Below are 27,373 nucleotides of genomic sequence, written 5' to 3'. Positions count from 1 at the left end.
TCTCCCTTCATCATCACCTCAATATTATAGAAGAGATAGACCTCTTTCCCCCATCCTATAGAGAAGGAAACTAAAGATCTGAGAACTTGAATGTTAGCATGCCCAAAGGCTCACAGCTAATAAACGGCAAAACCATGATTCAAAACCATGTCTGTCTATTCTTAAAACCCTGGGTTTTTTCATTTACCATAATGTTCCCACCATCATAATTTTTTAAAACATGATATACAAAATCCTAGGTTATTCTATCACTAGATATGTTATCACATATTATGTTGCATCAAATGACAGAAATGGGAAAAATCATATACAACTTGCCTTAAGCAAAACCCAAAAAATTGACTTTTCAGTGGTTGGAAAGTGTAATACCATTTTTTCATCTGTTAGAGAATCCTGTCACTGCCATCTTCACGGTTGAAAAGAAAATCAATACTACTGCTGGAAGAACTTTACGCCATTTGAAGAACTGAATTTAAGAGGGCTGAATACTGAATGGAAAATCATTTAAATACAATTTCTTTAGGCATTTATGAAACTGCACATTTCTTGGGCCTTGAGTCAGTTTCACTTTTAAATTGACCAATCTTTTCTGGAAAAAATGATAACAAGATTAATAGCTAATATTTATTAAGCACTTGGCTACATGTCAGGCACTATGAATCCCACAACAGCCCTCTGACACAGACACTTTTCTAGTTAAAAACTGAGAATGCCGGCAGAGTGATTTCTGTACAGAACTTGCTCGAAATCATAGCCCCTTATTTGTTGGAGTTCAGCTATAAGCTCACACAGTCTCGCTCCGGAGTACATGCCCTCACCCACTGCAGTGGACTGCCTCTCAGTCTTCCCTGGGAGTTCTTGTGGACACTATTTCATAGAAGTGAATAAGTTCAAAATTGAGGGAACAAACCCAGAGCTAGGAGGATAATGTCATGGAAGGTAGGCATAATCCATGCACACTATTCCTCGTACCAACCACTGCTTGAAACTGAATATTGGATCCGTGATGTGATATGCATTTATGTTCTCAGTTTCAGGTAAAACTGCACCAGCGAAAATAATGGTGATAAGTTTTCAAAGCATCTTCCCTGACAGTATGGTCTTTGGCAGAGTGATTTTTAGCAGTAATCCCAGCTGGCAAAATAATTGCCTGTCTGCTCTTTTCTCTCAGTGTAGAAGTAATTTTTTCAAACATACTAACTCGCAGAGTTCCCAAGAGGAACAGGCATGTTGAGCAAGACAATTCTTAGTTGTAGAGCACTGTCCTGTAAGATGGTTCAGCACTCCTGCTGCCCTCCTCCCACCCACACCCCTCCCACACATGCACACACACAAAAGTACTCCTGCACTTTTCAAATGCCCAGCAGGGGAATGACACTGAGAACCACCAGGCTAACAACGGGACCCGTGCCGATTAAGTCACCAAAGGAGAAGCTGCATGTTCTGACACCAAGCTGGGACTGCTGTGGCTCCGGGAGGTACTTGTGCCGACCGTCCCCTACCATTTTAAGAGAGCGGGAGTTCCTATCTGTTGAAAACCGTAACTCACCAGCTAGTTCTGTAACTCACGAGCTAGTTCTGAAAACTGCAACTCACCAGCGGGAGTTCCCATCTGTTGAAAACTGTAACTCACCCACGCACACCAGCTCTTCATACAGGTGCTTGACCGGCGTGGCCTGTGTCACCAGGGCCCCGTGGCCGTGTTCACGGAAGCTCTCCTCTCCCGTGGCAAGCACGAAGGGCAGATGCTGACACCTCCTTACTGTGAACTCAGTTCTAACACAAGTCCCATATGACTGTGGTTGCATGTTCATTCCTCCTCTGGCAGCTGTGAGATGAGAAGCCCAGTGGATGAAAGCCCTTCCAGTCGCCTCACTGGTACTTCTAGGGGGACCAGAGTTTGGAGTCTCTCAGCACTTGCCACGCACCTGCTGTGCTTAACACAGATGAAAGCTGAGGATGAGAGAGGGGAGGGACAATCTTAAAGAGACGTGGAGCTTTTCTTCAACGTTCAGGTGGCACTGCTAGAGGCTAGCACTTCTCAAACTTAAGATGCGCAATTCACCTGAGGGTCTTGTTAGAGTGAAGATGCTGGTTCAGTCAGTCTGGGGTGAGGATCTGCAGGTGAGTAAGCTCCCAGGTCCTGCTGCTGCTGCTGCCGCCCGTGAACCACACCCTAAGCAGCCAGCACGCACCCACCTGCCAGTCCAGCTTCCAGGAAACTCCTCTGGTAGAAGTCTGCAACCCCCGGCCAGGCCAGGGCTCTTCACTGGACAGATCTCACTAGACGCCTAACCCCTGAGAGGTGTTCAGGGAAGTGCTGGGATACGGAGATGGGAACCGTGGTCCCTCGCGGCTGGAGGTCACAGTTACAAACCCGTGCCAGGTTCCTAGCTCTGCCAGATGCCGAGGTGAGGAGGGCCTGAGCTCTGGGGAGGAAATCCGCTGCACAGACTGTTAGAGGGGCAGGCGTTTCAGGGAGAACAAACTATATGCATGAAGAATGTACTCCTAGGGACTTCCCTCGTGGTCCAGTGGTTAAGACTCTGCGCTCCCAGTGCAGGGGGCCTAGGTTCGACCCCTGGTCAGGGAACTAGATCCCACAAGCTGCAACTAAAGAGCCCACACGCCACAACTAAATAGCCTGCACTTGGCCACAGAGATCCCGCATGCAGCAACAAAGACCCGGCGCAGCCGAATAAATAAATAAATTAAAAAAGAAAAAGTGCTCCTAGGTGAATCCAGTTCCTTTCCTGAATCTTGCCGCTGCCAGACTAATTTTTCTTAAACACCGTCATCAACGTGTCATTCCTTTGCTCAAAAGCCCACCAACTCCATTGTGCCAGTAGCATAACCCAGGGTTACGATGTAATTGGATTGTGAATGTTACTATTATCATGCCAACTAGATTATCAATTCCATTAAACATGCACCATGGCTTACAGAGCTGATGTATGCTTCCCCTGGCACAGCTAAACACACTCTAGGCACTCGGTAATGTGTGAATGAAACACATCAAAACTCCCCTTATCCTGATGGCAAGTACTCTGAAAGCACACTACATTTCCAAATCAATTTTTTAGGTCAAGAGAAATTTCCAGAAGGCAACTCCATTTTCCTAAAGACTTCACAGAACACTATGTGCCTAATTAGCAACAAGGAGAAATCTTAACAATACAAAAGAAATCTTTTTAGAAACTGTAGTCAATATTCAACATTTTCAATGCGTTATCTTCCATTTTTTCATGTGAAAATGTATCCTTAGAATTAGCAATAAAAGTGTCATAATTTACTTGTGTGCCCATGTGCCCATGAGCTGTGGTTCTGCTATCCCCAATCCCCAGCAATCAATAATGCGATCACCCCCTGCACATGGGACTCGTTCACATCTCATGACAGCCATGTAAGGACAGTGCTCTGAATAAAAAGTTTTGCCAAGAAAAGTCTTTGCTTCTTTGTTTTTAAAGCTAATTAGTTGATAATGCAAACAAGCTTTCTGTATTTCCTAGGTTTGGGTCAAATCATAAAAAAGCAAAGCTAAGGACTCCGACCTCACTAATTCTGACATCTGGAGTCTGGCTGAAATGATTCCATGGCTTGGAATCCTCTTACCAAGAGAGCCATGGGTCTCTATCCCACACATCTCTCATGGGACACCTGGTCTCACCAAGAGACCCCTTGCCCCAGGCCTGGTTTAAGGGATTCCTTCCTGGTGTGGAAGCCCTAAATAGTTAGCCTGTTGTTAGGGAATGAATCCATTCACCCCAGGATGATCTCAAGGAACTCCAGAAATCAGGTGGCTTCCCAGTGACAAGCCAACTGTTAAATCCTTGCTTCCTTCGTGCCCAATTCAGTTGGGAACCTTAATTTCCTTCTAGGCTAAATGCCACCTTTTCAATATGGCTCAATAAAAGTAATCATCCTTTGCAAACTTCAAGCTACTGCAGATTCCCATGAGTACTAGCAGTCTGCAAGGTTCCCAATCACCTCTGTGGTCCTAAGCTAACTGTCCCCACTCCTGGGCCCCTGCAGTCTGTTGCTTATCAAGAGCACTGGACACCCACTTGGAAGATGGGCACCAGTAAGGATGGCTCTTCCTAATACCGAATGCCTCCTGCCCACATCTCCTGGGACATGCTGACCTGACCACTGCTCCTCGATGGCTCTGATCCGGGCGTCTGTAAAGTTCCACAAATGGGCTAGCCTCTGCCACTCGTTGGTCTTCAGCTGACGGTAAGCCAGATGCCAGAGGAGACTGAGAATGTGCCTGGTCTCCTGACTGTGATCTTGCTTGAACGGTTGATGGGTCCTTGATGTTCTCACCATGCTCCTAGATTGAAGGTAATTGTATCAGATGAATTCAGACATTTTCTGCTGATTGCCTTATTTCAGAGTACATACGTATATATTTTTTCAGATGTAACCCATAGAGTGGTAACTGAGACTATGTTTTCAATATTAACCATGACTGGATCATTTTTTTGCCATCCAAGATAGAGACAAATGTCTGAAATAGAAAGCTGGAGTCTGGAGTTCCCTGGTGGTGCAGTGGTTAAGAATCCACCTGCCAATGCAGGGGACCCGGGTTCGAGCCCTGGTCTGGGAAGATCCCACACGCCGCGGAACAACTAAGCCCGTGGGCCACAACTACTGAGCCTACGCTCTAGAGCCCATGAGCCACAACTATTGAGCCCACGTGCCTAGAGCTTGTGCTCCGCAACAAGAGAAGCCACCACAATGAGAAGCCCATGCACCGCAACAAAGAGTAGCCCCTGCTCACCGCAACTAGAGAAAGCCCCTGCACAGCAATGAAGATCCAATGCAGCCAATAAATAGATTAATTAATTAAAAAAAAAAAGCTGGAGTCTGTCTGACACAGGAAATGTGAGGGATTTTGCCATGCTGTATCACATGCCTCTATCCCAGCCTGCTTCCCACCCCAAAAGAAAACAGAGGGGGTATGCTGACTACAGAAATGTCACAAAAACAAATGTATCTTTAAAGGCATTACTTTCAACCATATCCCTTTTTCTTCTTTGGGGTGTTTGATTTTCTCACATCAAAGTTTCAGTGGGGCCCAGACTGGATATATTCTTGATAAGACCCCACAGCTGATCCCTCCATTCATCCTGCTCTCTGGTGACTGGGAGGAAAGCAAATGAGCATCCTAACCCTGGGGGCCGAGGAGTGGAGGACACAAGGCTCCATTATCATTTTGTATTACAGCCCTGCAGCCAGGCTCATCCTAGTAGCACTGTGCCTGGACTGATTCTTGCTTTCTGATTTGTCAAAGACTCCTTTTGTCCCTTTTTAAGAATCCACCAAAAAACCCCACGAAAAACAAAAAAGAATCCACCAGAGTGCTATAGAATCCAACCAAAACAACTGGAGAAAATCTCAAAGTGAAAGCAGGGGTCATGGTTTCCTGTGGCTGCCCCTGTCACACACATGCCAGCAGGGCTCCAGACAAGCCTTCCTCTGGAGAGTGGGAATAAGGGACACGCAGGACACAGAGCCCACCAAGAGGTTTGGGACTTCCTATCTATTCTCCTTTCCTCTTTTACATATAGTGAATTTTGTCTTTATCTTTCATTTAAATAAAAGTGAGTCAGTGAAAGATACTCTGAACAGCCATACAGGAGTCAATGCTGGGGCAGGAAGTGGACTAAAGGGATATGGGGACCTGGTTTTTGAACCCTATGAGAAGAACGTGGTGAGGCTGGTGCCCCAGCCACCAGCATGGACCAGCCTGCACCCACACAGCATCAGTGACCTCCTCTGGAAGGCCTACAGACTCCTGGGAAACTTGGCCAAGGAGAACAGCAAGACTGTTCTCTGATATCTGGACTTTGTGAACAGAAGTTGGAATAGGAATGGGAGGAGTTAATTTCCCATAATTTTTTCAGGGTCTTTTTTTTTTTAACACTTTTTTTTTAAATTAATTAATTTATTTTTTGGCTGCGTTGGGTCTTCGTTGCTGTGCACGAGCTTACTCTAGTTGCGACGAGCGGGGGCTACTCTTTGTTGCGGAGCACAGGCTGCAGGCACACGGGCTTCAGTAGTTGTGGCACGCGGGCTCAGTAGTTGTGGCTCACGGGCTCTAGAGCACAGGCTCAGTAGTTGTGGCCCATGGGCTTAGCTGCTCCACGACATGTGGGATCTTCCCGGACCAGGACTCGAACCCGTGTCCCCTGCACTGGCAGGCAGATTCTTAACCACTGCACCACCAGGGAAGTCTCTTTCAGGGTCTTCTTCACCCCAGTCTTGCTCTACTCCCACAGTGCCTGGCTCCCAGGAAATCCTAAAAGAGGTAAGGCTGAGGGTGGGAGATACAGAAACTTAGGAGCTGTGGGCACTGCCCTTTTTCCTTTTCTCCTCGTTCCATCTCCTGAAAATGTTAAATCCAAGAAGATCAAAACCCCAAGCACCACCAATTAAAGGGAAGACTACAAAATGCCTCTGCTTTCAACTCCGCATTACAGCATTTTTATTTCTTTGAGAAACATGCCTGCTTTGTGCGTTCCAGGATTGGGCTGGGCAGTCCTTCAGGCTTCCACAGAAAGGGCCAGGGATTTGGAAAGCCCAGGTCTTTTTCAACAGTCAGTGGAAGCATTAATAACTTGTCTGCAAAGCACTGAACTATTTGCAGGAATAACATAAGCCAGAACTGGAGGAAACTGAAATAGCATAAGCCACGATTTTAGGAAGGCCCCATCTACCTCTGAACCATTGAATTTATTTTTTTAATATAAATTTACTTATTTTATTATTTATTTATTTATTTATTTATTTATTTTGGCTGGGAGCTGTGGGCACTGCCCTTTTTCCTTTTCTCCTCGTTTTCCTTTTCTCCTCGTTTCCTTTTCTCCTCGTTTATTTTATTTGGGTCTTTCGGTGCTGTGCACCGGCTTTCTCTAGTTACGTCGAGCAGGGGCTACTCTTTGTTGCGGTGCGTGGGCTTCTCATTGCGGTCGGTGGCTTCTCTTGTTGCGGAGCACGGGCTCTAGGCACGTGGGCTTCAGTAGTTGTGGCTCGCTGGCTCTAGAGCACAGGCTCAGTAGTTGTGGTGCACGGGCTTAGTTGCTCCGCAGCATGTGGGATCTTCCCGGACCAGGGCTGGAACCCGTGTCCCCTGCATTGGCAGGCGGATTCTTTACCACTGCGCTACCAAGGAAGCAAGCCCTGAACCATTGAATTTAATGATAGATGATTAGGTGGTTAGGTAAATGGGTAAATGGATATGAGAGAGGAAATTCCAATCATCTTTTTAATCTTTTCATTAGGAACCATTTTATATTAGGCCAAGATATAAACTTGTTTAATAACAAAGGGAATTTTAAATAATAAATAACAATAAATATATTTGGTTAAAAAAATTTTTTAAGGCTCTATATGAAAAAAACAAGTCTTCTTCCCACTCCAGACCTCAGGGTCCCAGTTGTCACCAGGGTTAACAAGCCTTAGCATTTCTGGGGGTCTACTTCAGCTATATGTATGCATTATTTATAATTTTCAAAGTTCATCCAACTCTCACACCTTAAGACTTGCTAGGAAAGAGGGCTTATTCATCTGGTGGAAAAAATAATTTATTCTCATCTAGGAAAAAGAATCTAAAAATGCTAAGAGGAATTAAAAATAGAACCAATGAATATTCCTATTTTTAAAGAAAATGTGGAAACAAAGACGGAACTTGGGAAAGTCATCCTCAATAAAATACAGTGATGATCTAAGAAAACGAGAATGAGGCTAGGACAAAGAGGAAGAGGAAAAAGGAGACTAGAAATCAGAGGAGGAAGCAGAGCGATTAAACAGAATTCTAATTGTCAAATGTTATTTTGTTTTGTTTTGTCCTACAGGCAAATAAGAAAAGTCGGGGGAGGATAGTGTGGCCTTTAAACTGATCCCCATATACCAGGACTACTGAGCCAATTAGACAGTACTGCGGGGGCTTCCCTGGTGGCGCAGTGTTTAAGAGTCCGCCTGCCGATGCAGGGGACACGGGTTCGTGCCCCGGTCCAGGAAGATCCCACATGCCGCGGAGCGGCTGGGCCCGTGAGCCATGGCCGCTGAGCCCGCGCGTCCGGAGCCTGTGCTCCGCAACGGGAGAGGCCACAACGGTGAGAGGCCCGCGTACCGCAAAAAAACAAACAATAAAAACCAAAATAAACAGTACTGCATTGCGAGCAAGGAGGCAAATCAATGCCCCTTAAGGATTTAAGGGACATTTCTCAGGATTGGCAAATTAGACATCAGTCTGGGCTTAAGGCTCCTCAGGGTAGACATGTGAGGGACTAGGACCTAAATTCTGGCTCCAGCCTGTTGGACACTCTGGCTCCAGCCAGAGTGGACATTCAGTCTAGGATGGCAGCAGAGGATGGTGTCTGGTGATGAAATTCCTGCCCAAGGACATAGACTTGAATCTTGGAGGGGAGGTCATTCTACTGAGAAGCTGCGAGAGTGGCAGCTATCAGAGGCAGTACTGATGAAAGAAGATGGAAGGAATGTCTTGGAAACAAGCTTTTGTTTTCTGAAGATGAATAAGGTTTTCGTGACCATCGGAGAATACTTGAGTGCTGAGTAGCCGGCATAGCGGTATGTGGAAAACTGCAAAACCCTAAATATGAACTTCCTTACCACTCAGTAGAATGCGAGTCTGGGAGCTTCCAGAAGGGACCATAGCCAGAGACTCCGTGACAGCAGGCACAGCCAGCAGCCAACCACCCGGAGCACGCATGCCAGGCTCCTTAGAGCCAACGCGGACTGGCCTGCTTGGCCCAATGGAGCTCTACACACTTCAGTTCCAACCACTGGTGCTGACAAAGGATGGAGAGGAAGAGAGGCAGCTGTTCACGCCGCAAACTGGACAGCACAGGACAGGAGGGACAGCTATAACACACTAACCAGGGCCCTCCCCACTAGAGCGGAAAAAAGAATTACACAGACCCCAACCTGCCCTGTAAGAAGAGGGGGCTGCAGAAGAGGCCCTCACCGAGCTGAATTCGGCTTTCCTTCCTCTCTCCAGGCGTAGCACCTCTCGGCTTCAATGAGTGTGCCCACGAGGAGGCTGCAGTTGCTCCTGGCGGCCAAGGCCAGGGCAGTCTTCCCTTGCTAAAAAGTCAAAAATCAAAGAGTCAGGCAATGCGGCCTACTGGTTAGGAGCTCTCGCTTTGGAGCAAGGGGGCCTGGATTCAAATCCTGATCCTACTGCTTCCTTGCAGGGCAAATTTGGGCCAGTCCTCAGCTTCCCTAGGTCTCAATAACTACCCCTCTGAGTAGTGGTGAGGGGCAAGTGCGATAACTCATATAGGGCCCTTAGGACTGTGTGTGGCACAGTCTAGGGCTGTGTGTGGTAATCGTCTAAGAGATGCTAGATATTGATAGTGTCAGGTGCTGTGTCAATGGGGCAGGGGGAAGGATTTGGGCTTAGGGACCCAACATCAACAGGTAACGTTCTACACTTGCCCTATCAATGAGAACCCAAGCATTTCTCCAAGACCGGCAGTGGTCTCCCTGGCTCACTGCACTGTGAAGTCCTCAGCAAATAACGTAATCATACGTTTTTCTCCTCCAGAGTCTGACTCCGCCTGTGGCAGAGGCTTTAGTCAGTGTCCCATGCCCCACCCACCACAAATAACGTTTTTCTTCTAAAAGAGACCTCCTGATTTTAGCTGGGCACTTGGCCACCCCAAACTTTTCCTAGTCTCCCTTACCCTTGGGTATGTGAACTAAGTTCTGGCCAATGGTATGTAAATGGAAGCAGCACATGCAACTTCTGGGAAGTTTCTTTAAAAGAGATTTCAAAGTTTCCTCCTCCCCCAGTGGAATGCTGGCATGACGGTAGGAGCCTGAACAGCCACTTTAGATCAGGAAGCGAAAGCCATGTGTTGAGGAGGGCAGAGTAATAAAACAGAAAAGGGATGACTCTCATGCAGAATACAATCAATAATAGTAACACTACATAATACAGAATTCAGCTCACGGGCCTCCTACCCATAATTTTTTCCTATTATATCATACCACCTCTAACCAAAGATGAGGGGTTGGGGCTGAAATCTTAACCAAATGGAATGAGCAATAAAGGCTGTTCTAGACATAATTTGGAGCATGAATGGCCTAGCGCCCATATGGTACCTTATACAAGTTACAAATGACGTACCTTGGTCAAGATGGATATAGTTCAAAGCTACAGCATACAGCTTTGCAAGCAGTGTCCCCTAGATTTTGTGCAGAACACAAGCTATACGTCTACACTTTTTTCCCAAGCAAAAGATTGTGGTCCCTCATTTGTTTTCCAAATGACCCATGAAAAATCTGCTCAGGGATCCTGAAGATAATTTAAATGAATGGTCAGAAGTAACCTCGGAAGAAGTTCCAACCTCAGAAACCCATGTTTCTATGCTTAGAGATCCAGAAACTTATCCTGATAATTCTCTCACAAGGCTGAGTATTTGTGAAATGCAACTGCCACCAAGTCAAATGATTTGTCTGCTGTCCCGGAAGTGAGACCCAGGTGAGCCTGAAAATTAGAGCTGAAAGTAATCAGCGTCCAATCAAAAGAGACAGTAATGAAATTAGGAAGAACTGCATTTTGCAGGCATTTAGCAAGCCTCTAATTGTATGCTATCCAAATTCTGGCTTGTAAAGCCATCTGAATCACCATAATTAGCCTATTTTGGGAAGGCAGCATTCTGGGAGCCAGAGGTTTCAAGCTCATAGGAAAACCTTCGCAGGGAGTATAGCTGGAGTAGAAATCCAAATACTTGTGCTGTTGAGGGCGGGTGGCCCTCGGAGAGCTTTGTGACGCCACAGGCTGAGAGGACAGGGAAAGTCAACTTGATACCAAAACTTGGCTCCTTTTTTTCCATCCAGAGCAGACCTTAATTCAGTCCTAGAAACAGTCACTTGTCTTTGGTAAAAATTGTGGGAACAGGCAGAAAAGATAGTTTTTATTCATTAATTACATATGTCCTGGGTGCCAGAGAGGCACCAGACGCGATGAGAAAAGAGGGAGGAGGAGAAAGGAAATCTGGGAAATCAGACTGTGAGGCCCAGGAAACTGTGTCTTTTGTTCTGAAAACAGAATCAAGCTGTAGCACAGACGTGTTCACTGGAATATCCAGTCCACTTGCAGTGGGGGCCCAACATAAGTTCCCTGCCCAATGCTTTAGATTCTCTACTCACCAAACTGCCCTGGAGGTGTTAAGTGTTATGGACAAAGTAGAATAAAAGAAAGCACAGGAAGCTATTAACATTTAGCTACAAATGCTAAATGTTAATACTAACGCCAAATGTTAACAGAAGTTAATGAGCCACTACTGGTGGAATTCCACCTAAGTGATGGAAATATGGGTGATGGTGTTTTCCTCCCCTATGCTTTTCTATGTTTTCCAAATTGTATTACTTTCATGATCAGAAAAAGAAAACTGATGGAGACAAGTAAAATAACATATCACTAATTCAGATCCCACAAACATGCAATGTGTGATTCTGAAATAGACTAGGGAGGACACAGGCTTGCCCTGGGAATGAGGGATGCACTGAGCTGATGACTAGTGAGGGCAAAGACCAGGAAGGAAAAACTGCAACTTCTGGAAGTGCTGGGCAGCCAAGCAGCCAGTAGCCTTAGCTTTGAACCTCAGCTCTGCTTCTTACAATGGCCGATGTCATCAAATCTTCTCTTACAAACTGGGATAATTTCGTCTGCCTCACAAAGGAGACGGGAGGATTAAGCTAAGATGTGAATGAGTACCTAGCCAGGGGGGGCCACACACTGTCTTCTTCTACACCTTTCAGTGAAGCTGGAACCCCAACCCTGCCATGGCTGAGCCTGCGGAACTGCGTCACGTGAAAGAAACAAAGCTGTCTGTCTTTAAAAACACACCTACACAATGGCTTAAGGGTGCAAGCAACCCAAATGTCTACCCATGGATGATCAGATAAACAAAATGTGGCATATACATACAAGGGAATAGTATTCAGCCTTAAAAAGGAAGAAAATTCTAACACATGCTGCAACTTGGTTGAGCCTTGAGGACACAGTTCCAAAAGGGAAAATACTGTACCATTCCACCTAGATGACATACCCAGAGTAGTCAAATTCATAGAGACAGGAAGTGGAATGGGGCTGAGGGAGGAGGAAATGAATGTTGCTGTTCATAGAGTTTCAGTTTTGCAAGATGAATGAGTTCTGGAGATTGGTTGTATAACAAAGTGAATATTCTTAACACTACAGAAATGGACATTTAAAAATGGTTACGGGAATTCCCTGGCAGTCCAGTGGTTAGGACTCTGTGCTTTCACTGCCAAGGGTGCGGGTTCAATCCCTGGTTGGGGAACTAAGATCCCGCAAGCCACGCAGCACAGCCAAAAAAATTTTTAAAAAGTAGGAAATGAATAAATTAAAGAAAAAATGGTCAAGATGGTACATTTTATATTGTGTGTGTATTTTACAACAATTAAAAATTTTTCAATAAATTTAAAAAACAAGTTTAGACACATATAAATTTATTTATTGCAGTTCTATTTATAATAGCAAAAGCTTAAGGACAACTTATATGCCCATCAGTTGAGAACTAAACAAATTATGATATATCCACACCACAGTCTATTATGTAGCTGTATAAAATAGAAGAAACTTTCCATGTACTTACACAGAATGATCTTTGCTTTATACTGATAAGGGAAAAAAGCTAAATGTAGGACAGTATGTATAGGTATCCACAGTTGTGTATAAAAGATGGAGGAGTGGAATAAGAGTATAATATATTTATGTTTGCTGTTATATGCATAAAGAAATTCTGGCAAGAACAGAAGAAACTTACAATAATGGGTATGTATGGCAAGGATAGTATGAGAGCCAGACAAATAGGGACGCGGTAGATGGGAAATTTTTACTGTAAAACCTTTACTAAGTTTTAAATTCTTGAACCATGTAAATCTATCATCTTTTCAAAAAATAAATAATTTGAATTTTTTAATGTATATTTTACTGTTGAGAGTAAAAATTCTTACCAACTTACCTCAATTAAAATTGGGATGTTACTATCAAGATACAAGGTCTCTCCAATTTGTGTCCATCTCACAAAGGATGTGGTAATACTACCCCTCAAGGCTTACAGCTGGCAGGGAGGACTCAGCAAGCAGCTCAGCTAAACAGAGTGAAGCCCATGAACTCACTTTGTCAACAACCTTAGGTCACTGCCCGCCTTCCGCAGGGTTTCCACCAGTTCCACACTTCCAAGATCAGCAGCTACATGCAAAGGAGCTTGTGACCTCTGACATGAGAAAGTTCAAAAATGTAATCCAAGCATGTTAAGGAGAGAAAAAACTTGCATAGTAAAAAGAGAAAGAGAAAGCAAAGGTGTCCTACACAGGCGTAAGGGAAAATAGATAAGGTCACATATTTTTAAACAGGTACAGGAGACATTCATTGCAGTGTTATTTATAACAATGAAAAATTGAAAGGAAGTTACATGTTTAGTAAGGAAACTCATGAGATAAATTACGGTATATCCACATATTGGAATAGTAGGCAACCATCACAAATGATTTTTTAAAATGATTTCAATATGGGATACCTAGAGTAGTCAAGTTCATAGAGACAAAGTGAAATGGTGGTTTCCAGGAGAAGGGGGAGGAGGGAATGAGGAGTTATTGTTCAACGAGTATGGAGTTTCAGTCTGGGAAGATAAAGTTCTGGAGATGGATGGTGTGAGAGTTATGTACATTGTCAGTGTACTTAATGCCACTGAATTGCACACTTATATGGTTACAATGGTAAATTTTATGTTATGTTTATTTTGCCACAATAAAAAATAATTTCAGAGATTTTTTAAAATGAAAAATGCTTATGATACAACATTAAAAACCTTAGCAAAATAACACTATCTAGCTGAGCTCAATTTATAGAAAAAAATAGAGGGAAAGAAGGAAATGCATTGGTGATGTTAAGAATAATAATGTCTAGACGGAGGGATTAGAGCTTATTTTTATTGGCTTCTCAATGCTTTTCTCTATTTTGTAAGTTTCCTACATTATAGTGTATAAAGGAGTGCAAGACTTCTAATTTCTTTCTTGAATAACCACTTTCCCATGAAGAGGATAAGAATGCTTCAGAGAAATATATGAAATCACAAGAAAATCACCCATCTTAACCTCCCACTGAAAGGAATGCTGATGTGAAGACAATTCTAAAATTTTAGCACAGAAAGGAACATTGGTTATAATCTAGCCCAACTCCTAAACCAGAGAGAGGAAGCAACTTCCCAAGGGTCACACAGCTGGGCAGTAGCATCTAGCCCAGGACTCTTGCTACTAGAGCATATGGCCAACCTGCTTGGGATGTTAACATAATTAATATCAACAAGCATTTACTGAAGACCCACTTTTAGGTGGCAATGTGCCCCTCTGGGGGCTCGTTATCCATGACATCAAACTTACACTGACAGACCTATCAAAAGTCTACACCGGGCTTCCCTGGTGGCGCAGTGGTTGAGCGTCCGCCTGCTGATGCAGGGGACACGGGTTCGTGCCCCAGTCCGGGAAGATCCCACATGCCGCAGAGCTGCTGGGCCCGTGAGCCATGGCCGCTGAGCCTGCGCGTCCGGAGCCTGTGCTCCGCAGCAGGAGAGGCCACAACAGTGAGAGGCCCACATACCGCAAAAAAAAAAAAAGTCTACACCAACATGGAACAGAGACACAAGTGTCATACATCAAATACCCATATAATCTCCCTGTGGCAAAACTGCTAGAAGTCTAGAAGGCAGGAAATGCACCAAAATGTTAACAGAGTTCTCTTTCTTTGGGGGGATTATAAACAAATTGTAAGTTTTTAGCTTATTTATGTTTTCTTACTTTTATACGTTGTGTGTATTCCTGGTCTAACAAAAACCATAAATGATAAAGTCTACTTCTATAATTGGGTGGCAGCCTAGCAAGCCTCCTTCACTGGAGTGGATCTAGACAATTCTGGTGAAGCCAGAATCACTTGGGTGCTCTGTCCATGTGTAGAGCAAAGACTCTGCCCATGAGGAAAGATGTGGGGCATTAACATAGTTGAATACATATGTATGTTCAATAATAAGAGAGGGGCTTCCCTGGTGGCGCAGTGGTTGGGAGTCTGCCTGCCAATGCAGGGGACACGGTTTCGAGCCCTGGTCTGAGAGGATCCCACATGCCGCGGAGCGGCTGGCCCCGTGAGCCACAGTTACTGAGCCTGCGCGTCTGGAGCCTGTGCTCTGCAACAAGAGAGGCCGCGATGGTGAGAGGCCCGCGCACCGCGATGAGGAGTGGCCCCCGCTTGCCGCAACTGGAGAAAGCCCTCGCACAGAAACGAAGAGCCAACACAGCCATAAATAAATAAATAAAATAAAATTTTAAAAAAAGGCAAAATTCCTTTAAAATAAAAATAAAAATAATAATAATAAGAGAGATTTTCTTCCCCCAAACTTTTGGGATAGTAAAAGACCAGGGAGGAGGACGGTCTCTGGGGAAGGAAGGGACAGAAGGGGAGTTAAGTCCCAATTCAGCTCAGGGCACCAGGGACCTCACAGGCTGGAGTTGGAGCGGACTGCAGAGATCTGAGTCAGTGCTCTGGTTTCACAGGTGAGGAAACCGAGGATGACACAGTGGGTTAGGACACGCATGCCCACCGCACGTGGCTGCTCCCTCACCTGGGAAGGGGCAGCCAGGAAGGAGGGAGGCGTCCAGACGCTCATCTGTCCTCAGGACTCTGGCAAGGGCCCTCTCCCAAGAGTTTTCCTTCCCACTCCTGACCTCTGGAAGAGGGTAGCCCTTCCCAGAGCAGGCCCTGGCTCAGACAGCACCCACCCCCATCCTTTTAATTCTTCCACCTCAGCATTTCCATTTCCTGCCAGTGATGGATGCCTTTTATGCGGCATTTGATTCTGCTCCAGTGGTCTGAATTCATGGTGATTTTTAAAAAAATTCCAGGAGGTCTCTTTTGCCTTTGGGCAAAAAGAAGATACATTTACTGTCTATAATATAGAAACAAAGCTTCTTTTCTTGTGGAGAAGAGCTCCCTGCCAATTACAACATTTCACACTGGGGGAGTAGCTTTTGATTTAAATTGCCACTGGCAATTTACCTCTGGGCTACTGTTTATCTATCAGAAGTACTGGGCCTGTTAAAGGTGAACAGTTTAATAACGCATTGGCTGAATCCCAGTTGTGCGTTTGAAAAAGACAAAATATGTGTGTGCAAGTGGGAGTGGGGGTTTACAGAGGCAAAAGGATAAAAATATGAATGTGCATATTCTTCCCAGGAATCTTTAGAGCACCTTGAACTTGATCAAAACTACCCCTAAACACATGCTGAGTTGAAAGAAGAAAATAGACTCTCTAGGTTCTGATCTGCCTGGCTTACCTGATTTAAGATGTCAATATCATGCTGTGCACTTAATAAGCTGTTTACCACTGTGATATTGTTGTTGATAACAGCTAAATGAAGAGGGGACTCCTTAGGCTGCAGAAAGAAATGACATTTCAAATTCAAAAGATTCTGGCTTCATCAATCAGATCAAAAAGCGACTCATTTCATCAGACATTTCCTGATAATCTCCTGAATACTGGTGCTGCCCAACATGGTTGCAGGCCCTTAGTAAGTCTTCAGCAGTCACTTCCACGCCAAGGCTGTACAGAAATCCCGCTCACCAGCAACCCACTTTCCCACTTCATTCATTCTAGAACTTGACACTGAGCACCTATTATGGGCCAGGCTCTTTTCAGGATGTTAGGGGTTCAGTGGTGAACATGGCCCACCCTCAGGAATCTTTCATCTAGTAGGGAAAGCAGATATTGATTTTTTTTTTTTAAGTCACAAAATAAATGTACAGTTACACATTGTGATAAGTGCCTTGAAGGAAAAGTGCACAGCGGTAAGAGAGCACATGTGGGTGTGGGCCAAGGGCCAAACTTTCTGGAAGTCAGAAAAGGCTTCCCTGAAGAATTGACATTTGAGCTCAAATATGAAGCTAAGAAAATATTAAATAGCTTAACTGCAGGACTTCCCAGAGGCTTCAAAGAGCTAAAGTGCAGTGGGAACAGCCACAAGGAAGCAACAGCATTCCCCTTCAGCATTCTCCGAGTTGCTTTGATCTTGGGTTCTTCTGCCTAGAGCATGTTGTGGGACTAATGCCCCACTCACCCAGGGGCACCGTCAGTGCTCAGCCCTCCCACCTATGTAGAGCCCAGCCATCGCGTATTCACCAGGCCCTTGCAGCCTGCTCCCCTTTCCTCCTCCTTTGTGGCTAAGCCGTCTGTCTTCCAGCCATGCGCTCAGCCACCTCTACTACGGGCTTCTTACCAGCCCTGTCAGGCTCAGTGCCCACCTCCAGGGTCACACACACAACCTCCTGTTGCCTTTGCTCCCACCCAGCTGCCACTGGCCCAGGAGGCTCTAGAGAAAGCACATCTCTGGGGGTAGAAAAGGCAGATGCAAGGAGGAAAAAAGGCGAGGAGAAACACAGGTAAGGTGTGAGAGAGTGAGGTGAGGGGCATTTAGTGGGGAGGAGAGGGGCAGGGGTACAGGTGTGAGAGAGCAGGGGCAGAAGATGCAGTGAGACTGTGTGGACAACAGTAGTTGAGCTGAGAGGCAAAATGCGTGGAAAGAGGGAACACAGATGCGGCAAGGTGGGTGGTGAGGACAGGGTGCAGTGCTGCTCAAGCGGAGCAGATGATATTAATCAGCATCATTTATGCACATACAACACACTCTCCTAATGGTGCCTACTACTCACTCACTTCCCCTACAGTTCATACTCTGAAACACCGGGCTAACAGCTTTTCATTCACAACCACCCTAGCAGTTAGGACTTCTCTTCCCCACTCTATAGATGAGGCACAGAGGTGAAATCACTTCCTCGAGGCATCGGAGCTAGGAAGGAGCAGAGACAGGATTTGAACCCAGATCTTCCTGACTCCAGCAGCAGCACCAGGCTCCTTCCCAGGAAACAGGGGTAGACGGATGGAAGAGAGATGTAGTGAGTTAGCAAGGGATTCACCAGCACACAGAGGAGAAGGAAAGCAGGGGCAGGTGGAATGCTACGTCTGCGTATGTCAGACTGTCCAAGGGTGAGCAAGGGAAGTGGGAGACAGATGGGGCAGAGGGGCAGCAGGAGGGGAAAGCTTTCTGTGCAGACCTCTTCTGCTCAGGGAGGACCTTCTTTCTAGGGGCGCTAAGGATGAAAAAAGAGAACGTATCCCTCGTCCCAGGGACGTAAGCAGTGCCCTTCCTGCTGGGACCATTGGCCTTGCTGGGGCCCAATTCCTCCTGAGAAACAGGAAGCATCCTTAGATGGACCAGGCAAGGTCAGAACCAGTTCCCCTAATGCCATTCTCCAAAAACTACCAGTCATGGGTTAAATCATGTCCCTCCTCTCCAGTTAATACAATAAATAGTAATGGCTAAGCAATATTAGAGAAAAGAATATTCTCACAGGAGAAATGAAAGTAGAGTGAAAAACAGGGGAATGTTTCCCCATCTAATTCCAGCGCAGAGGGCCTTTGTTAATTCTACCAAAGCCAATTCGAACTTCAGAAAACCTAAATCAATACAAATGACTGACTTTTAAAAGAAAAACAAGATCGGTCAGTGAAGGGGGAAAAATAATCATTCTCCTTCCTATTAACAGCAGTTTCATTATCTTCCCAGACTGATAAATTTAATACAAGACTGGCATCTCTAGATACATAAAAAAAATTAACTGCAGCAAATGTAAATATTTAAAACACAAAGATTTCATTTTGTTCAGGAACTTCAATGACTTTCTAAAATTCATCCCTTGGATTGTATTTCTTAAGATTAAGACTCCGTCTCCAGAAGAAGCCAGTCGGCCCTCCCAGAAAGAATTCCTCCTTTGTGATCACTCGTCTCCCTGCTCCAGCCCTCCATGCGTCTGCAAGGAGCATCTCCCAGCACAGCCAGCCTCACAGAGCTGGGATCAAAGCCCATGTTATCATAATAGACTGACTCACTTCCACCTTCTGGTGCAGATCAACGTTCTCACTGAAAAGAAAACTGACAAAGGATGCGTGGCTGTTCCGGGTTGCTATCTGCAAAGCACTGATATCGAGCTGCAGGAGACAGGTGGAGAGAGAAGGCACGGAGGGAATCCCATTAGAATCTAGCATGGTTTCTGGTGTTCATTCCATGGTAATCAATTAATACAATAAAATAGTATGCCTAGTTAAAAAAGAAAATTCAACGTGTTTCTGATCATTTGGGGGCGGGGGGGGGGGCTTTTGGTTGCTTCCAGGTATCTCCCATTTAAAAGAGACAAGAATCCTAGACAACACGTGCCTCAGGCAAATATGAGCTAAAATCCTTCCCTTCTCCAGGAAGTACGAAGTGGACTAGGGCCAAGCCTTCTCTCTGTACAACCTGCAAACCCCCTCCTTGAGCCAAAAGGGCCGAACTTGGTATTGGCCCCAGAAGTGCATCCACCCTCTCCCGCCCTGACCATTTACTAGCAACTCTCCCCTTTACAGGTACCACCTCAGAACTCAGCATGATTGCTGCCTATGTGCAGGTTCCCTCACAGCCCTTTCACTCAACTTCTTTAGCATCTCTCCTTCACTTAGTGCCCATGCTAGAGGGCAAACTACTTAGGTCAGGGCCTCCTCCAAAAGGCCTTGCAATAAGACAAGGTCAGTGGATAGTTATTGACTGATTACAGTTGGTCCCCCAAATTCACGGGTTCTGCAACTGCAAATTCAACCAACTATGCATCAAAAATATTCCAAAAAAAAAACATTCCAGAAAGTTCCAAAAAGCAAAACTTGAATTCGCTCATGTGCTGGCAACTATTTACATAACATTTACATTCTATTTACAATTATTTACATAGAATTTACATTGTATTCGGTATTATAAGTAACCTAGAGATATGTAAAGTACATGGGAGGGGACTTCCCTGGTAGCTCAGTGGTTAAGAATCCGCCTGCCAGTGCAGAGGCACGGGTTCGAGCCCTGGTCCGGGAAGATCCCACATGCCGCGGAGCAACTAAGCTCGTGCACCACAACTACTGAGCCTGAGCTCTAGAGCATGAAAGCCACAACTACTGAGCCCGTGAGCCACAACTACTGAAGCCCGCACACCTAGAGCCCATGCTCCACAACAAGAGAAGCCACCGCAATGAGAGGCCTGCGAACCACAACAAAGAGTAGCGCCCGCTCGCCGCAACTAGAGATAGCCCACGCCCAGCAATGAAGCCAAAAATAATAAGTAAAAAAATTTTAAAAATAAAGTACATGGGAGGCTGTGCATAGCTTACATGCCAATACTATGCATTTTATTTAAGGGACTTGAGCATCCTCGGATTTTGGTATCCCAGGGAGGGGATGTCCTGTAATTGCAGGATTGCTGCAAAGTATTTTCAGGTCCTCAGAGTAAGGAGGCTGTATGCAGGTTAGTATGTTTTCCTAAAATGGCTGCATAAGTATGTCCCATCCAATCTGCTCTTCTGCAATGTGACCCTGCCACTCCCCACCGAGGAGTGGGGTTTATTTCTTCACCCCCTTGAATCTGGATAGACCCTGTCACTGCTTTGGCCAACAGAATATGGCAGAGGTGACAGTGTGCTCGTTCCAGGTGTGACCCTTAACTGGCCTGGCAGCTGCTGCTCCCTACATCATGGAAGCCAGCTGCCATGCTATGAGAAGGCAATGCAGATGCTGCACGTTGGTGCTCTTGTCAAGAGGCCCAGCTGATAGCCAACCTCAACTGCCAGGCATGTGAGTGAGCCACTGTGGACATCCTCCTCAGGTAAGTCTGCAAACGACTGAAGCCCTCAACCACATACCCGACCCAATGTAAGAATCTCCCAGCTGAGCTCAGTCAACCCTCAGAGCCAGGAAAGATAACAGTGCATTGTTCTAAGTCACTGTGCTCTGGGTTGGTTTGTTATGAAGTAATAGATAAGTGGTATAAATACTCACAGGAATGATACACGCTCTGACCAACTGGAGTCTAGCTTGAGCTGATACTAAATGCCTATATGACCTTGAATAAATGTCCTCTCAAGGATGGGCCTCTATGTCTTCCTCTGTAAAAATGACATAACCACCTATATTATTAGTTTTCTATTGCTGCTAATAACAAATTACCACAAACTTAGTGCCTTAAACAATACAAATGTATTATCTTACAGCTCTGGAGGTCAGAAGTCTGAAATGAGTCTCACTCGGTGAAAATAAAGGCCTTTCTGGAGGCTTTCAGGAGAATCCATTTCTTTACCTTTTTCAGTTTGTAGAAATCACCCACATTCCTTGGCTTGCAGCCCCCTTCCTCCACCTTCAAAGTCAGCAGTGGTGTGCTGAGTCCTTCTCACGTTGCATCCCTCTGACCTCCCTGCCAGCCTCCTCCTTCCTTTTTAAAGGACCCTGGTGATTACATTAGGCTCACCTGGATAATCTCATTGTAAGGTCAGATGATGAGCAACCTTACTTCCATCTGCAAAGCAAGCTTAATTCCCCTTTGTCATGTAACCTCACATACTCACAGGTTCCAAGGGTCATAATGTGGACATCTTTGGGGGCCGTTATTCTGCCTACCACACCACCCTACCTCTTTCTCTCAAACCAAAGCAACACTTGGAAAATAAATGAGCTAGTAAATGTGTACAATAATCACAAGTATCATCTTATTCATTCCACAAAAATTTACTGAGCACTTATTACGTGTCAGCCCCCATGTTAGACCGCGGGGGCTATGACTAAACCGACAAGATCTCTGACGTTACGTTCAGTAGGGGTGGACAATCAGTTGATTGGTAGATCAGTAGATTTAGAACCCATTTAGTAGATTCTAGACATTAGTAGAAGACTAACATCAGCTAGTGACAATGAGAATGCTACAATGAGAAGTAAAACAGCATGAATGGATGGTTTCTTTCCAGTGAGTGATCAAGAAAAGCTTCTTGGATAGGGTGACGTTTAGACTGAGACCAGAATGGTAGGAAGTGTCCCCCCAATGGAAAGATCTGATGCAGAAACAGGCTTGTGAAGAGCCCAAAGCCAGTAACCCTATGGTGGGAAGAGCTATAGGAGTCTGTGGCATTTTATCCATGAGGCACAACAGGCCAACAGACTTTTTAAGAGCTAAAGAAATATTTGAAATCTTAAAAAAAAAAGGTTGGGATTCCCTGCTGGCGCAGTGGGTAAGAACCCACCTGCCAATGCAGGGGACACGGGTTCGAGCCCTGGTCTGGGAAGATCCCACATGCCAGGGAGCAACTAAGCCCATGAGCCACTACTACTGAGCCTGCTGCGCTCAAGATTCCGTGAGCCACAACTACTGAGCCCGTGCACCACAACTAATGAAGCCCACGCGCCTAGAGCCCGTGCTCCGCAACAAGAGAAGCCACCGCAGTGAGAAGCCCGTGCACCACAATGAAGAGCAGCCCCGGCTCGCGGCAACTAGAGAAAGCCCGCACGCAGCAACGAAGACCCAACGCGGCCAAAAATAAATAAATAAAATAAAATTATTATTTTTTAAAAGTCATGCCATTCTTTATTAAAAAAAAAAAAAGTTGGTCCCAAGATACCAAAAGCAAAGCACAAAACTGAAGTGAATATTTAATTGACATGTTCAGACTTCGTTGATTGCTAAATGTAATCTTCATAAGGTATTCATTACACTGTAAACAATTTGTAGGTTAAATTTTTTCACCTCCCTCGAATTCTCAGGTCTGCACAGAGTTCTAAGAAATCAGAGTCAATCATAAATTAAGGTAGTTTATCATATCCAAATGATTATAAATGCACAAATAAAAAAGCCTTTAAAAAATAATTTACAGCAAAAGAAAAGAGATATTTAATGTGGAATGCGGGGGCATTTAAAGTTATTTGATAAGATGTGAGGTAGGGCCTCCAGAAATATGGAATTCTTAGGGTCTACAGAAAGTCTTCACTTGACCCAGGGTAGCTAGGCAGCCTCTCCACCCAGCCCCAACGGAGGCGGTCTCCATAGGCAGCTAAATCCACAATCTCTCCCCACTACCCTCCTCAGAAATGACTCCACCTTTACCCCCTCCCCTTAGCTGGGTGGGTGCAAAGCAAGCTCCTGGAGAACAAGACTAACTAATGTCAGCGGGTGAAGCATTTCCAAGATCAAACACAGTAATCACCTACAGATGTGAAAGCAAAATGAGCCGCTCACAACCCTGGTGTGTATCCTTGCTTCTGGCTTCCTGCTTCCTGCTGCTTGTTTCCCCCGGGGCCTTTACTGGACTGGGCGGAGACAGGTGTGGACAGCAGCGGGGTGGGGGGGTGGGGGGCTGAGGCTATTGATCCAGGAAGTGTGCTAATGAACTCCAGGGAAAACCCAAGATAATGTAAAAGATGTAAAACTGACTTAGGACAATTTCCAGGCTGTCTGGATGAGGCCAAGGCCATAAGGATATGGACAACGTGGAGCCTACAGTCCTGGCAGGGTGGGGAGAATGCGAGCATGTGAAAGCCATTACAAAGCAAAACCTTCAGAGCGCCAAATAATTAAGTACAGAAGGAAGGGAGGCACAGAGCAGCGAGGCGAGCCAAAAGGAGTGATCCCAGGAGGATCTTGCTAATAAGGGAGGCCTTTCCAGGGAGGCTGCAGACTGGGGGCAGAGGGGCACCTGGGCATGACAGAAAAACAGCACCGCTCTCCATATTCTGAATGTTTCCTGGGCCCCGTGAATTCTTAACTCTGGGCTCATTTATCGCATAAAAAACCTTGCAACGTCAGTGGGAATCACCTCACCCTACATATTCCACTCTCTCTTGCAATCTTGTCTATGTATATATAATTTTATATAGTGAGGGACTTCCCTGGCAGTCCAGTGGTTAGGGCTCGGTGCTTTCACTGCCATGGGCCTCGGTTCCATCCCTGGTCAGGGAGCTAAGATCCCACAAGCTGCTCAGTGCGGCCAAAAAAAATTTAAATAAAAAAAATTTAAAAATAAATGAAGATCAGTGTCAAAGGATCTCAGCACCGAAGTATTTTGTATTTTGTACCTAGAAGAAGGCATCATCCTGTCTTCTTCAGGCTCCAGAATGACCACTTGGCTTTTTACACAATTTTCTTTTTCAGCATCTACTGTGTATAAGCCAGGTACTACTTGTTTCTAGGAAGAAAACAAAGTAGAATAAAAGTGTCTGAGAAGCAACAACTATTGCTACCTTTGCCCTATTTTCAATTATTCTCCAAATAAATTATTCCCCAAATAAATAGGAAGAATGGTATTGTTTTTGAGGAAATATTAATAGGGGAACGTCAGAGTTAAGACATTAATTCTTACCCCAAAGTAAGCAAATTATTAATACAATCGGCCCTCCAAATCCCCCTGCCCCCCACAGTTGGATGGATAACCACGGATAAGGACTGTATTACACCATTTTACATAAGGAACTGGAGCATCCATAGATTTTGGTACCCCTAGGCAGGTCTTAGAACCAGTCCCCCACGGACACGAGGGACAATTGTATTAATTCTACAAAAGCCCAGTGAATGGGTCAGTGCAGGACCAGATTACCCAAAGAACATTCTGAGTCCCCCTCCCTGTGTGAGTAAGTAGACATGGAGCACATACTTCACTTGGAATGTTGATATCACTTCCTGATGCCAGTAGCACTTTGCTGCATTCTTCATGACCTCCTTCAACAGCTAAGAAGAATGGTGTTTCGCCATTCTAACAAACGGAAAAAAAGTTAAAATGAATTGCCCCTTGGCATGGAATGAAATTACTTGAGAAACAGCATGCTTTCTCTATCTCTTGTGCATTACTCTTAATAGACAGCATTTATTGAGCATCTATGTGCCAACTTATACTGACAAGACTATATGCTTTGGCACAGTTTAACTGCACAACGACTCTGAGGTCAGGGTTATTATCCCCACTTTACACATAAGGAAACTAAGCCTCAGTTGAAAAGTGGCAAAGCTAGGATGCAAGTCTAGCTCTTTGGCTCCAAAGGCTGCATTCTTAACTACTCTGTTATGCTGCCTCCTTTCTCACCTTCCCTCCATCATTCATACTCTCGATCTTTATTAATCTAACAAACAGTTATTAGACACCTGTTGTTTGTCAGACAGTAGTAGGCACTGGGATTGGGAAGACAACTAGAATACAGACCCTGTCTACAAGAAGGTAACAGCTTGTTAAGAAAGATAATCATGGAAATGAGGAACTAAAATGCAGTATGAAATACAAAAATAGAAGCACATTTGTACCAAGTACAGTTTTAACCATTAAAACTGATTTAAAATATTGCATGTCATTTAAAAAAAAATGTAATATCCTACCTTAGTAATTAAGGTTCCTGAAACTCATTATGATAAACACTAGTAGGACAAAGTGAGTTTAGTTTAGGCCACAACATAGAAAAGAAGGAACTGGTCTCACACAATAGCTACTTGGATACTTCCCCCTCCTCATGCAGATTCTTTCCTAAAAATATTGGGAAGAAATGCAGAATTCCTTCCCCATGTCCTAACCATTCTCCACCTTGGACATTATTCTGCCTAACAGCTAGGATAAGTTCAGACAATTTTACTTGTAGCTAATTAGGTACAAACAATCATGTTAACAGGGACAAAAGAGCATGGAACCAATGTTCCTGTCCCACCAAGATGGAAAAACTGTATCCCAGCAGCTTCCCCTGAGAGCCTGGGACAGCCATCTGTTAGAGAGGAATTTCTTTTCATAATCTGCCTTCTCCTTTTCCAGGAAAAGAGATGCCAAAAGGCAAACCCCAGTGGAAAAATATTTGCAAAAACTGTGAAGGAAAGAATTCATGTCTTTAATATATCAAGAGCCTAATAAACATTTATATCTTTGACCCAGCTATCCTACCTCTAAGAATATACCCAAAGGAAATAATGAGGAATACAGACTAAAATTTGTATACAAAGAGGTTCATGACAGCATTACTTTAATAGTAAAGAAAAACTGAACAAAACCTAAATGTCAGGGGCTTCCCTGGTGGCACAGTGGTTGAGAGTCTGCCTGCCAATGCAGGGGACATGGGTTCGAGCCCTGGTCTGGGAAGATCCCACATGCCGCGGAGCAACTGGGCCCGTGAGCCACAACTACTGAGCCTGCGCGTCTGGAGCCTGTGCTCCGCAACAAGAGAGGCCGAGGTAGTGAGAGGCCCACGCACCGTGATGAAGAGTGGCCCCCACTTGCTGCAACTAGAGAAAGCCCTCGCACAGAAACGAAGACCCAACACACCAAAAATAAATAAATAAATTTATTAAAAAAAAAAAAAAGATAAAAGAACACCTAAATGTCCAAGAGCTAAAGAACAGTTAAATGAATTTTGGGCAGGCACTAAAAATATACATGCATAGGAACACAAAGAAAACTGGAAGGAAAATACATCAGATATTTACAAGATAATCCTTTCAGTGTAGAGAAAAATATGAAAATTGCTATTTATGTTTATTTTTATTTCAATTTTTAAAATTTATATTTCTGGCATATGTTTTATAATATATTAATTTAATTATAAATGTACATGTGATTAGGTGCATGCTCAAACTTTCTTTACTGGTTATGAGTTTGCTACCCAGTATGTTTGGAGACCACTGCTCTAGAGCCTAGTCCCATGAGCCTAGTCCAACTGGTCCAGCAACAGCCTATGTGAGGAAACAGAGGCAGCCCAAGACTGTATGTACGTTATGGGCTTCATCCAAAAGGCTAATATTATCACTAGATACTTCACTTTGTGCAAATAAAACCCATCACAATCTACAATTACAGTTCGTTGGACTTTATGACTTTTCCTCAATGTGCCCCAACGCGAAAATAACTAAAAGGTAGATGAAATCCAAGTGCACACATTCCAGTGGTAAAGTATTAAAGCAAAACAGGGCAAGCACAACTAAGACTTTAAATTAAATCCTATGACTATAGGACTGGATCTCTATATTGACTTGTGAAGGCCAATCATGGCTAAGATTTATCCTAGGTGAATCAGGTTCTTTTTGAGTTTCTCACATTCATAACTCTTATTCAAGAAGACCAAATTCCTAGGATCTTCTTTAAGTTAAACTAGTTCAACCTGATCATCACTACGTCAGATGGTCACACACATAAAAATAAACAAATCAAGGCTCTACTTTTGTCCATGATCCTCAGCTGAAAGCCTGGCTTACATTCTCCTAGGAACTGGAAGAGAGAAAAAGGAGGATAATAACAATATGTACCACTGATACCGATGATAACCAAGATCCCACTTACTGCACCCAGATAACACCGGTGATGACACCGGATACCACTTGTTGCACACTTACCATGTGCCAGGAACCATTCCTTGAACTAAGTGTGTGACACAGCCTTTCATTTGAAACCTCACTAAGGCCTTATGAGGCTAT

The 27,373-nt window shown here is 44.6% G+C and overlaps 1 protein-coding gene across 1 annotated transcript in view; it reads right to left on the bottom strand.

Moving 5' to 3' along the window:
* Window positions 1-4,002: 4,002 nt before the first annotated feature.
* Window positions 4,003-27,373, bottom strand: part of ANKDD1B (ankyrin repeat and death domain containing 1B) — a gene marked incomplete at both ends in the record, with an annotated part of 53,317 nt that continues 29,946 nt past the window's right edge. Inside the window, 7 exon segments of the mRNA XM_082650303.1 lie at window positions 4,003-4,330; window positions 8,990-9,108; window positions 13,177-13,193; window positions 13,196-13,274; window positions 16,384-16,482; window positions 18,993-19,091; window positions 24,588-24,686. Of these exon segments, the coding sequence (XP_082506429.1) occupies window positions 4,003-4,330; window positions 8,990-9,108; window positions 13,177-13,193; window positions 13,196-13,274; window positions 16,384-16,482; window positions 18,993-19,091; window positions 24,588-24,686 (840 nt within the window).

This window comes from Grampus griseus, assembly GCF_964374135.1.
Source record: "Grampus griseus genome assembly, chromosome: 3".
NCBI lineage: Eukaryota > Metazoa > Chordata > Mammalia > Artiodactyla > Delphinidae > Grampus > Grampus griseus.
Note: the sequence above shows the minus strand (reverse complement) of the source record. Positions and strands in the feature narration are given on the sequence as shown.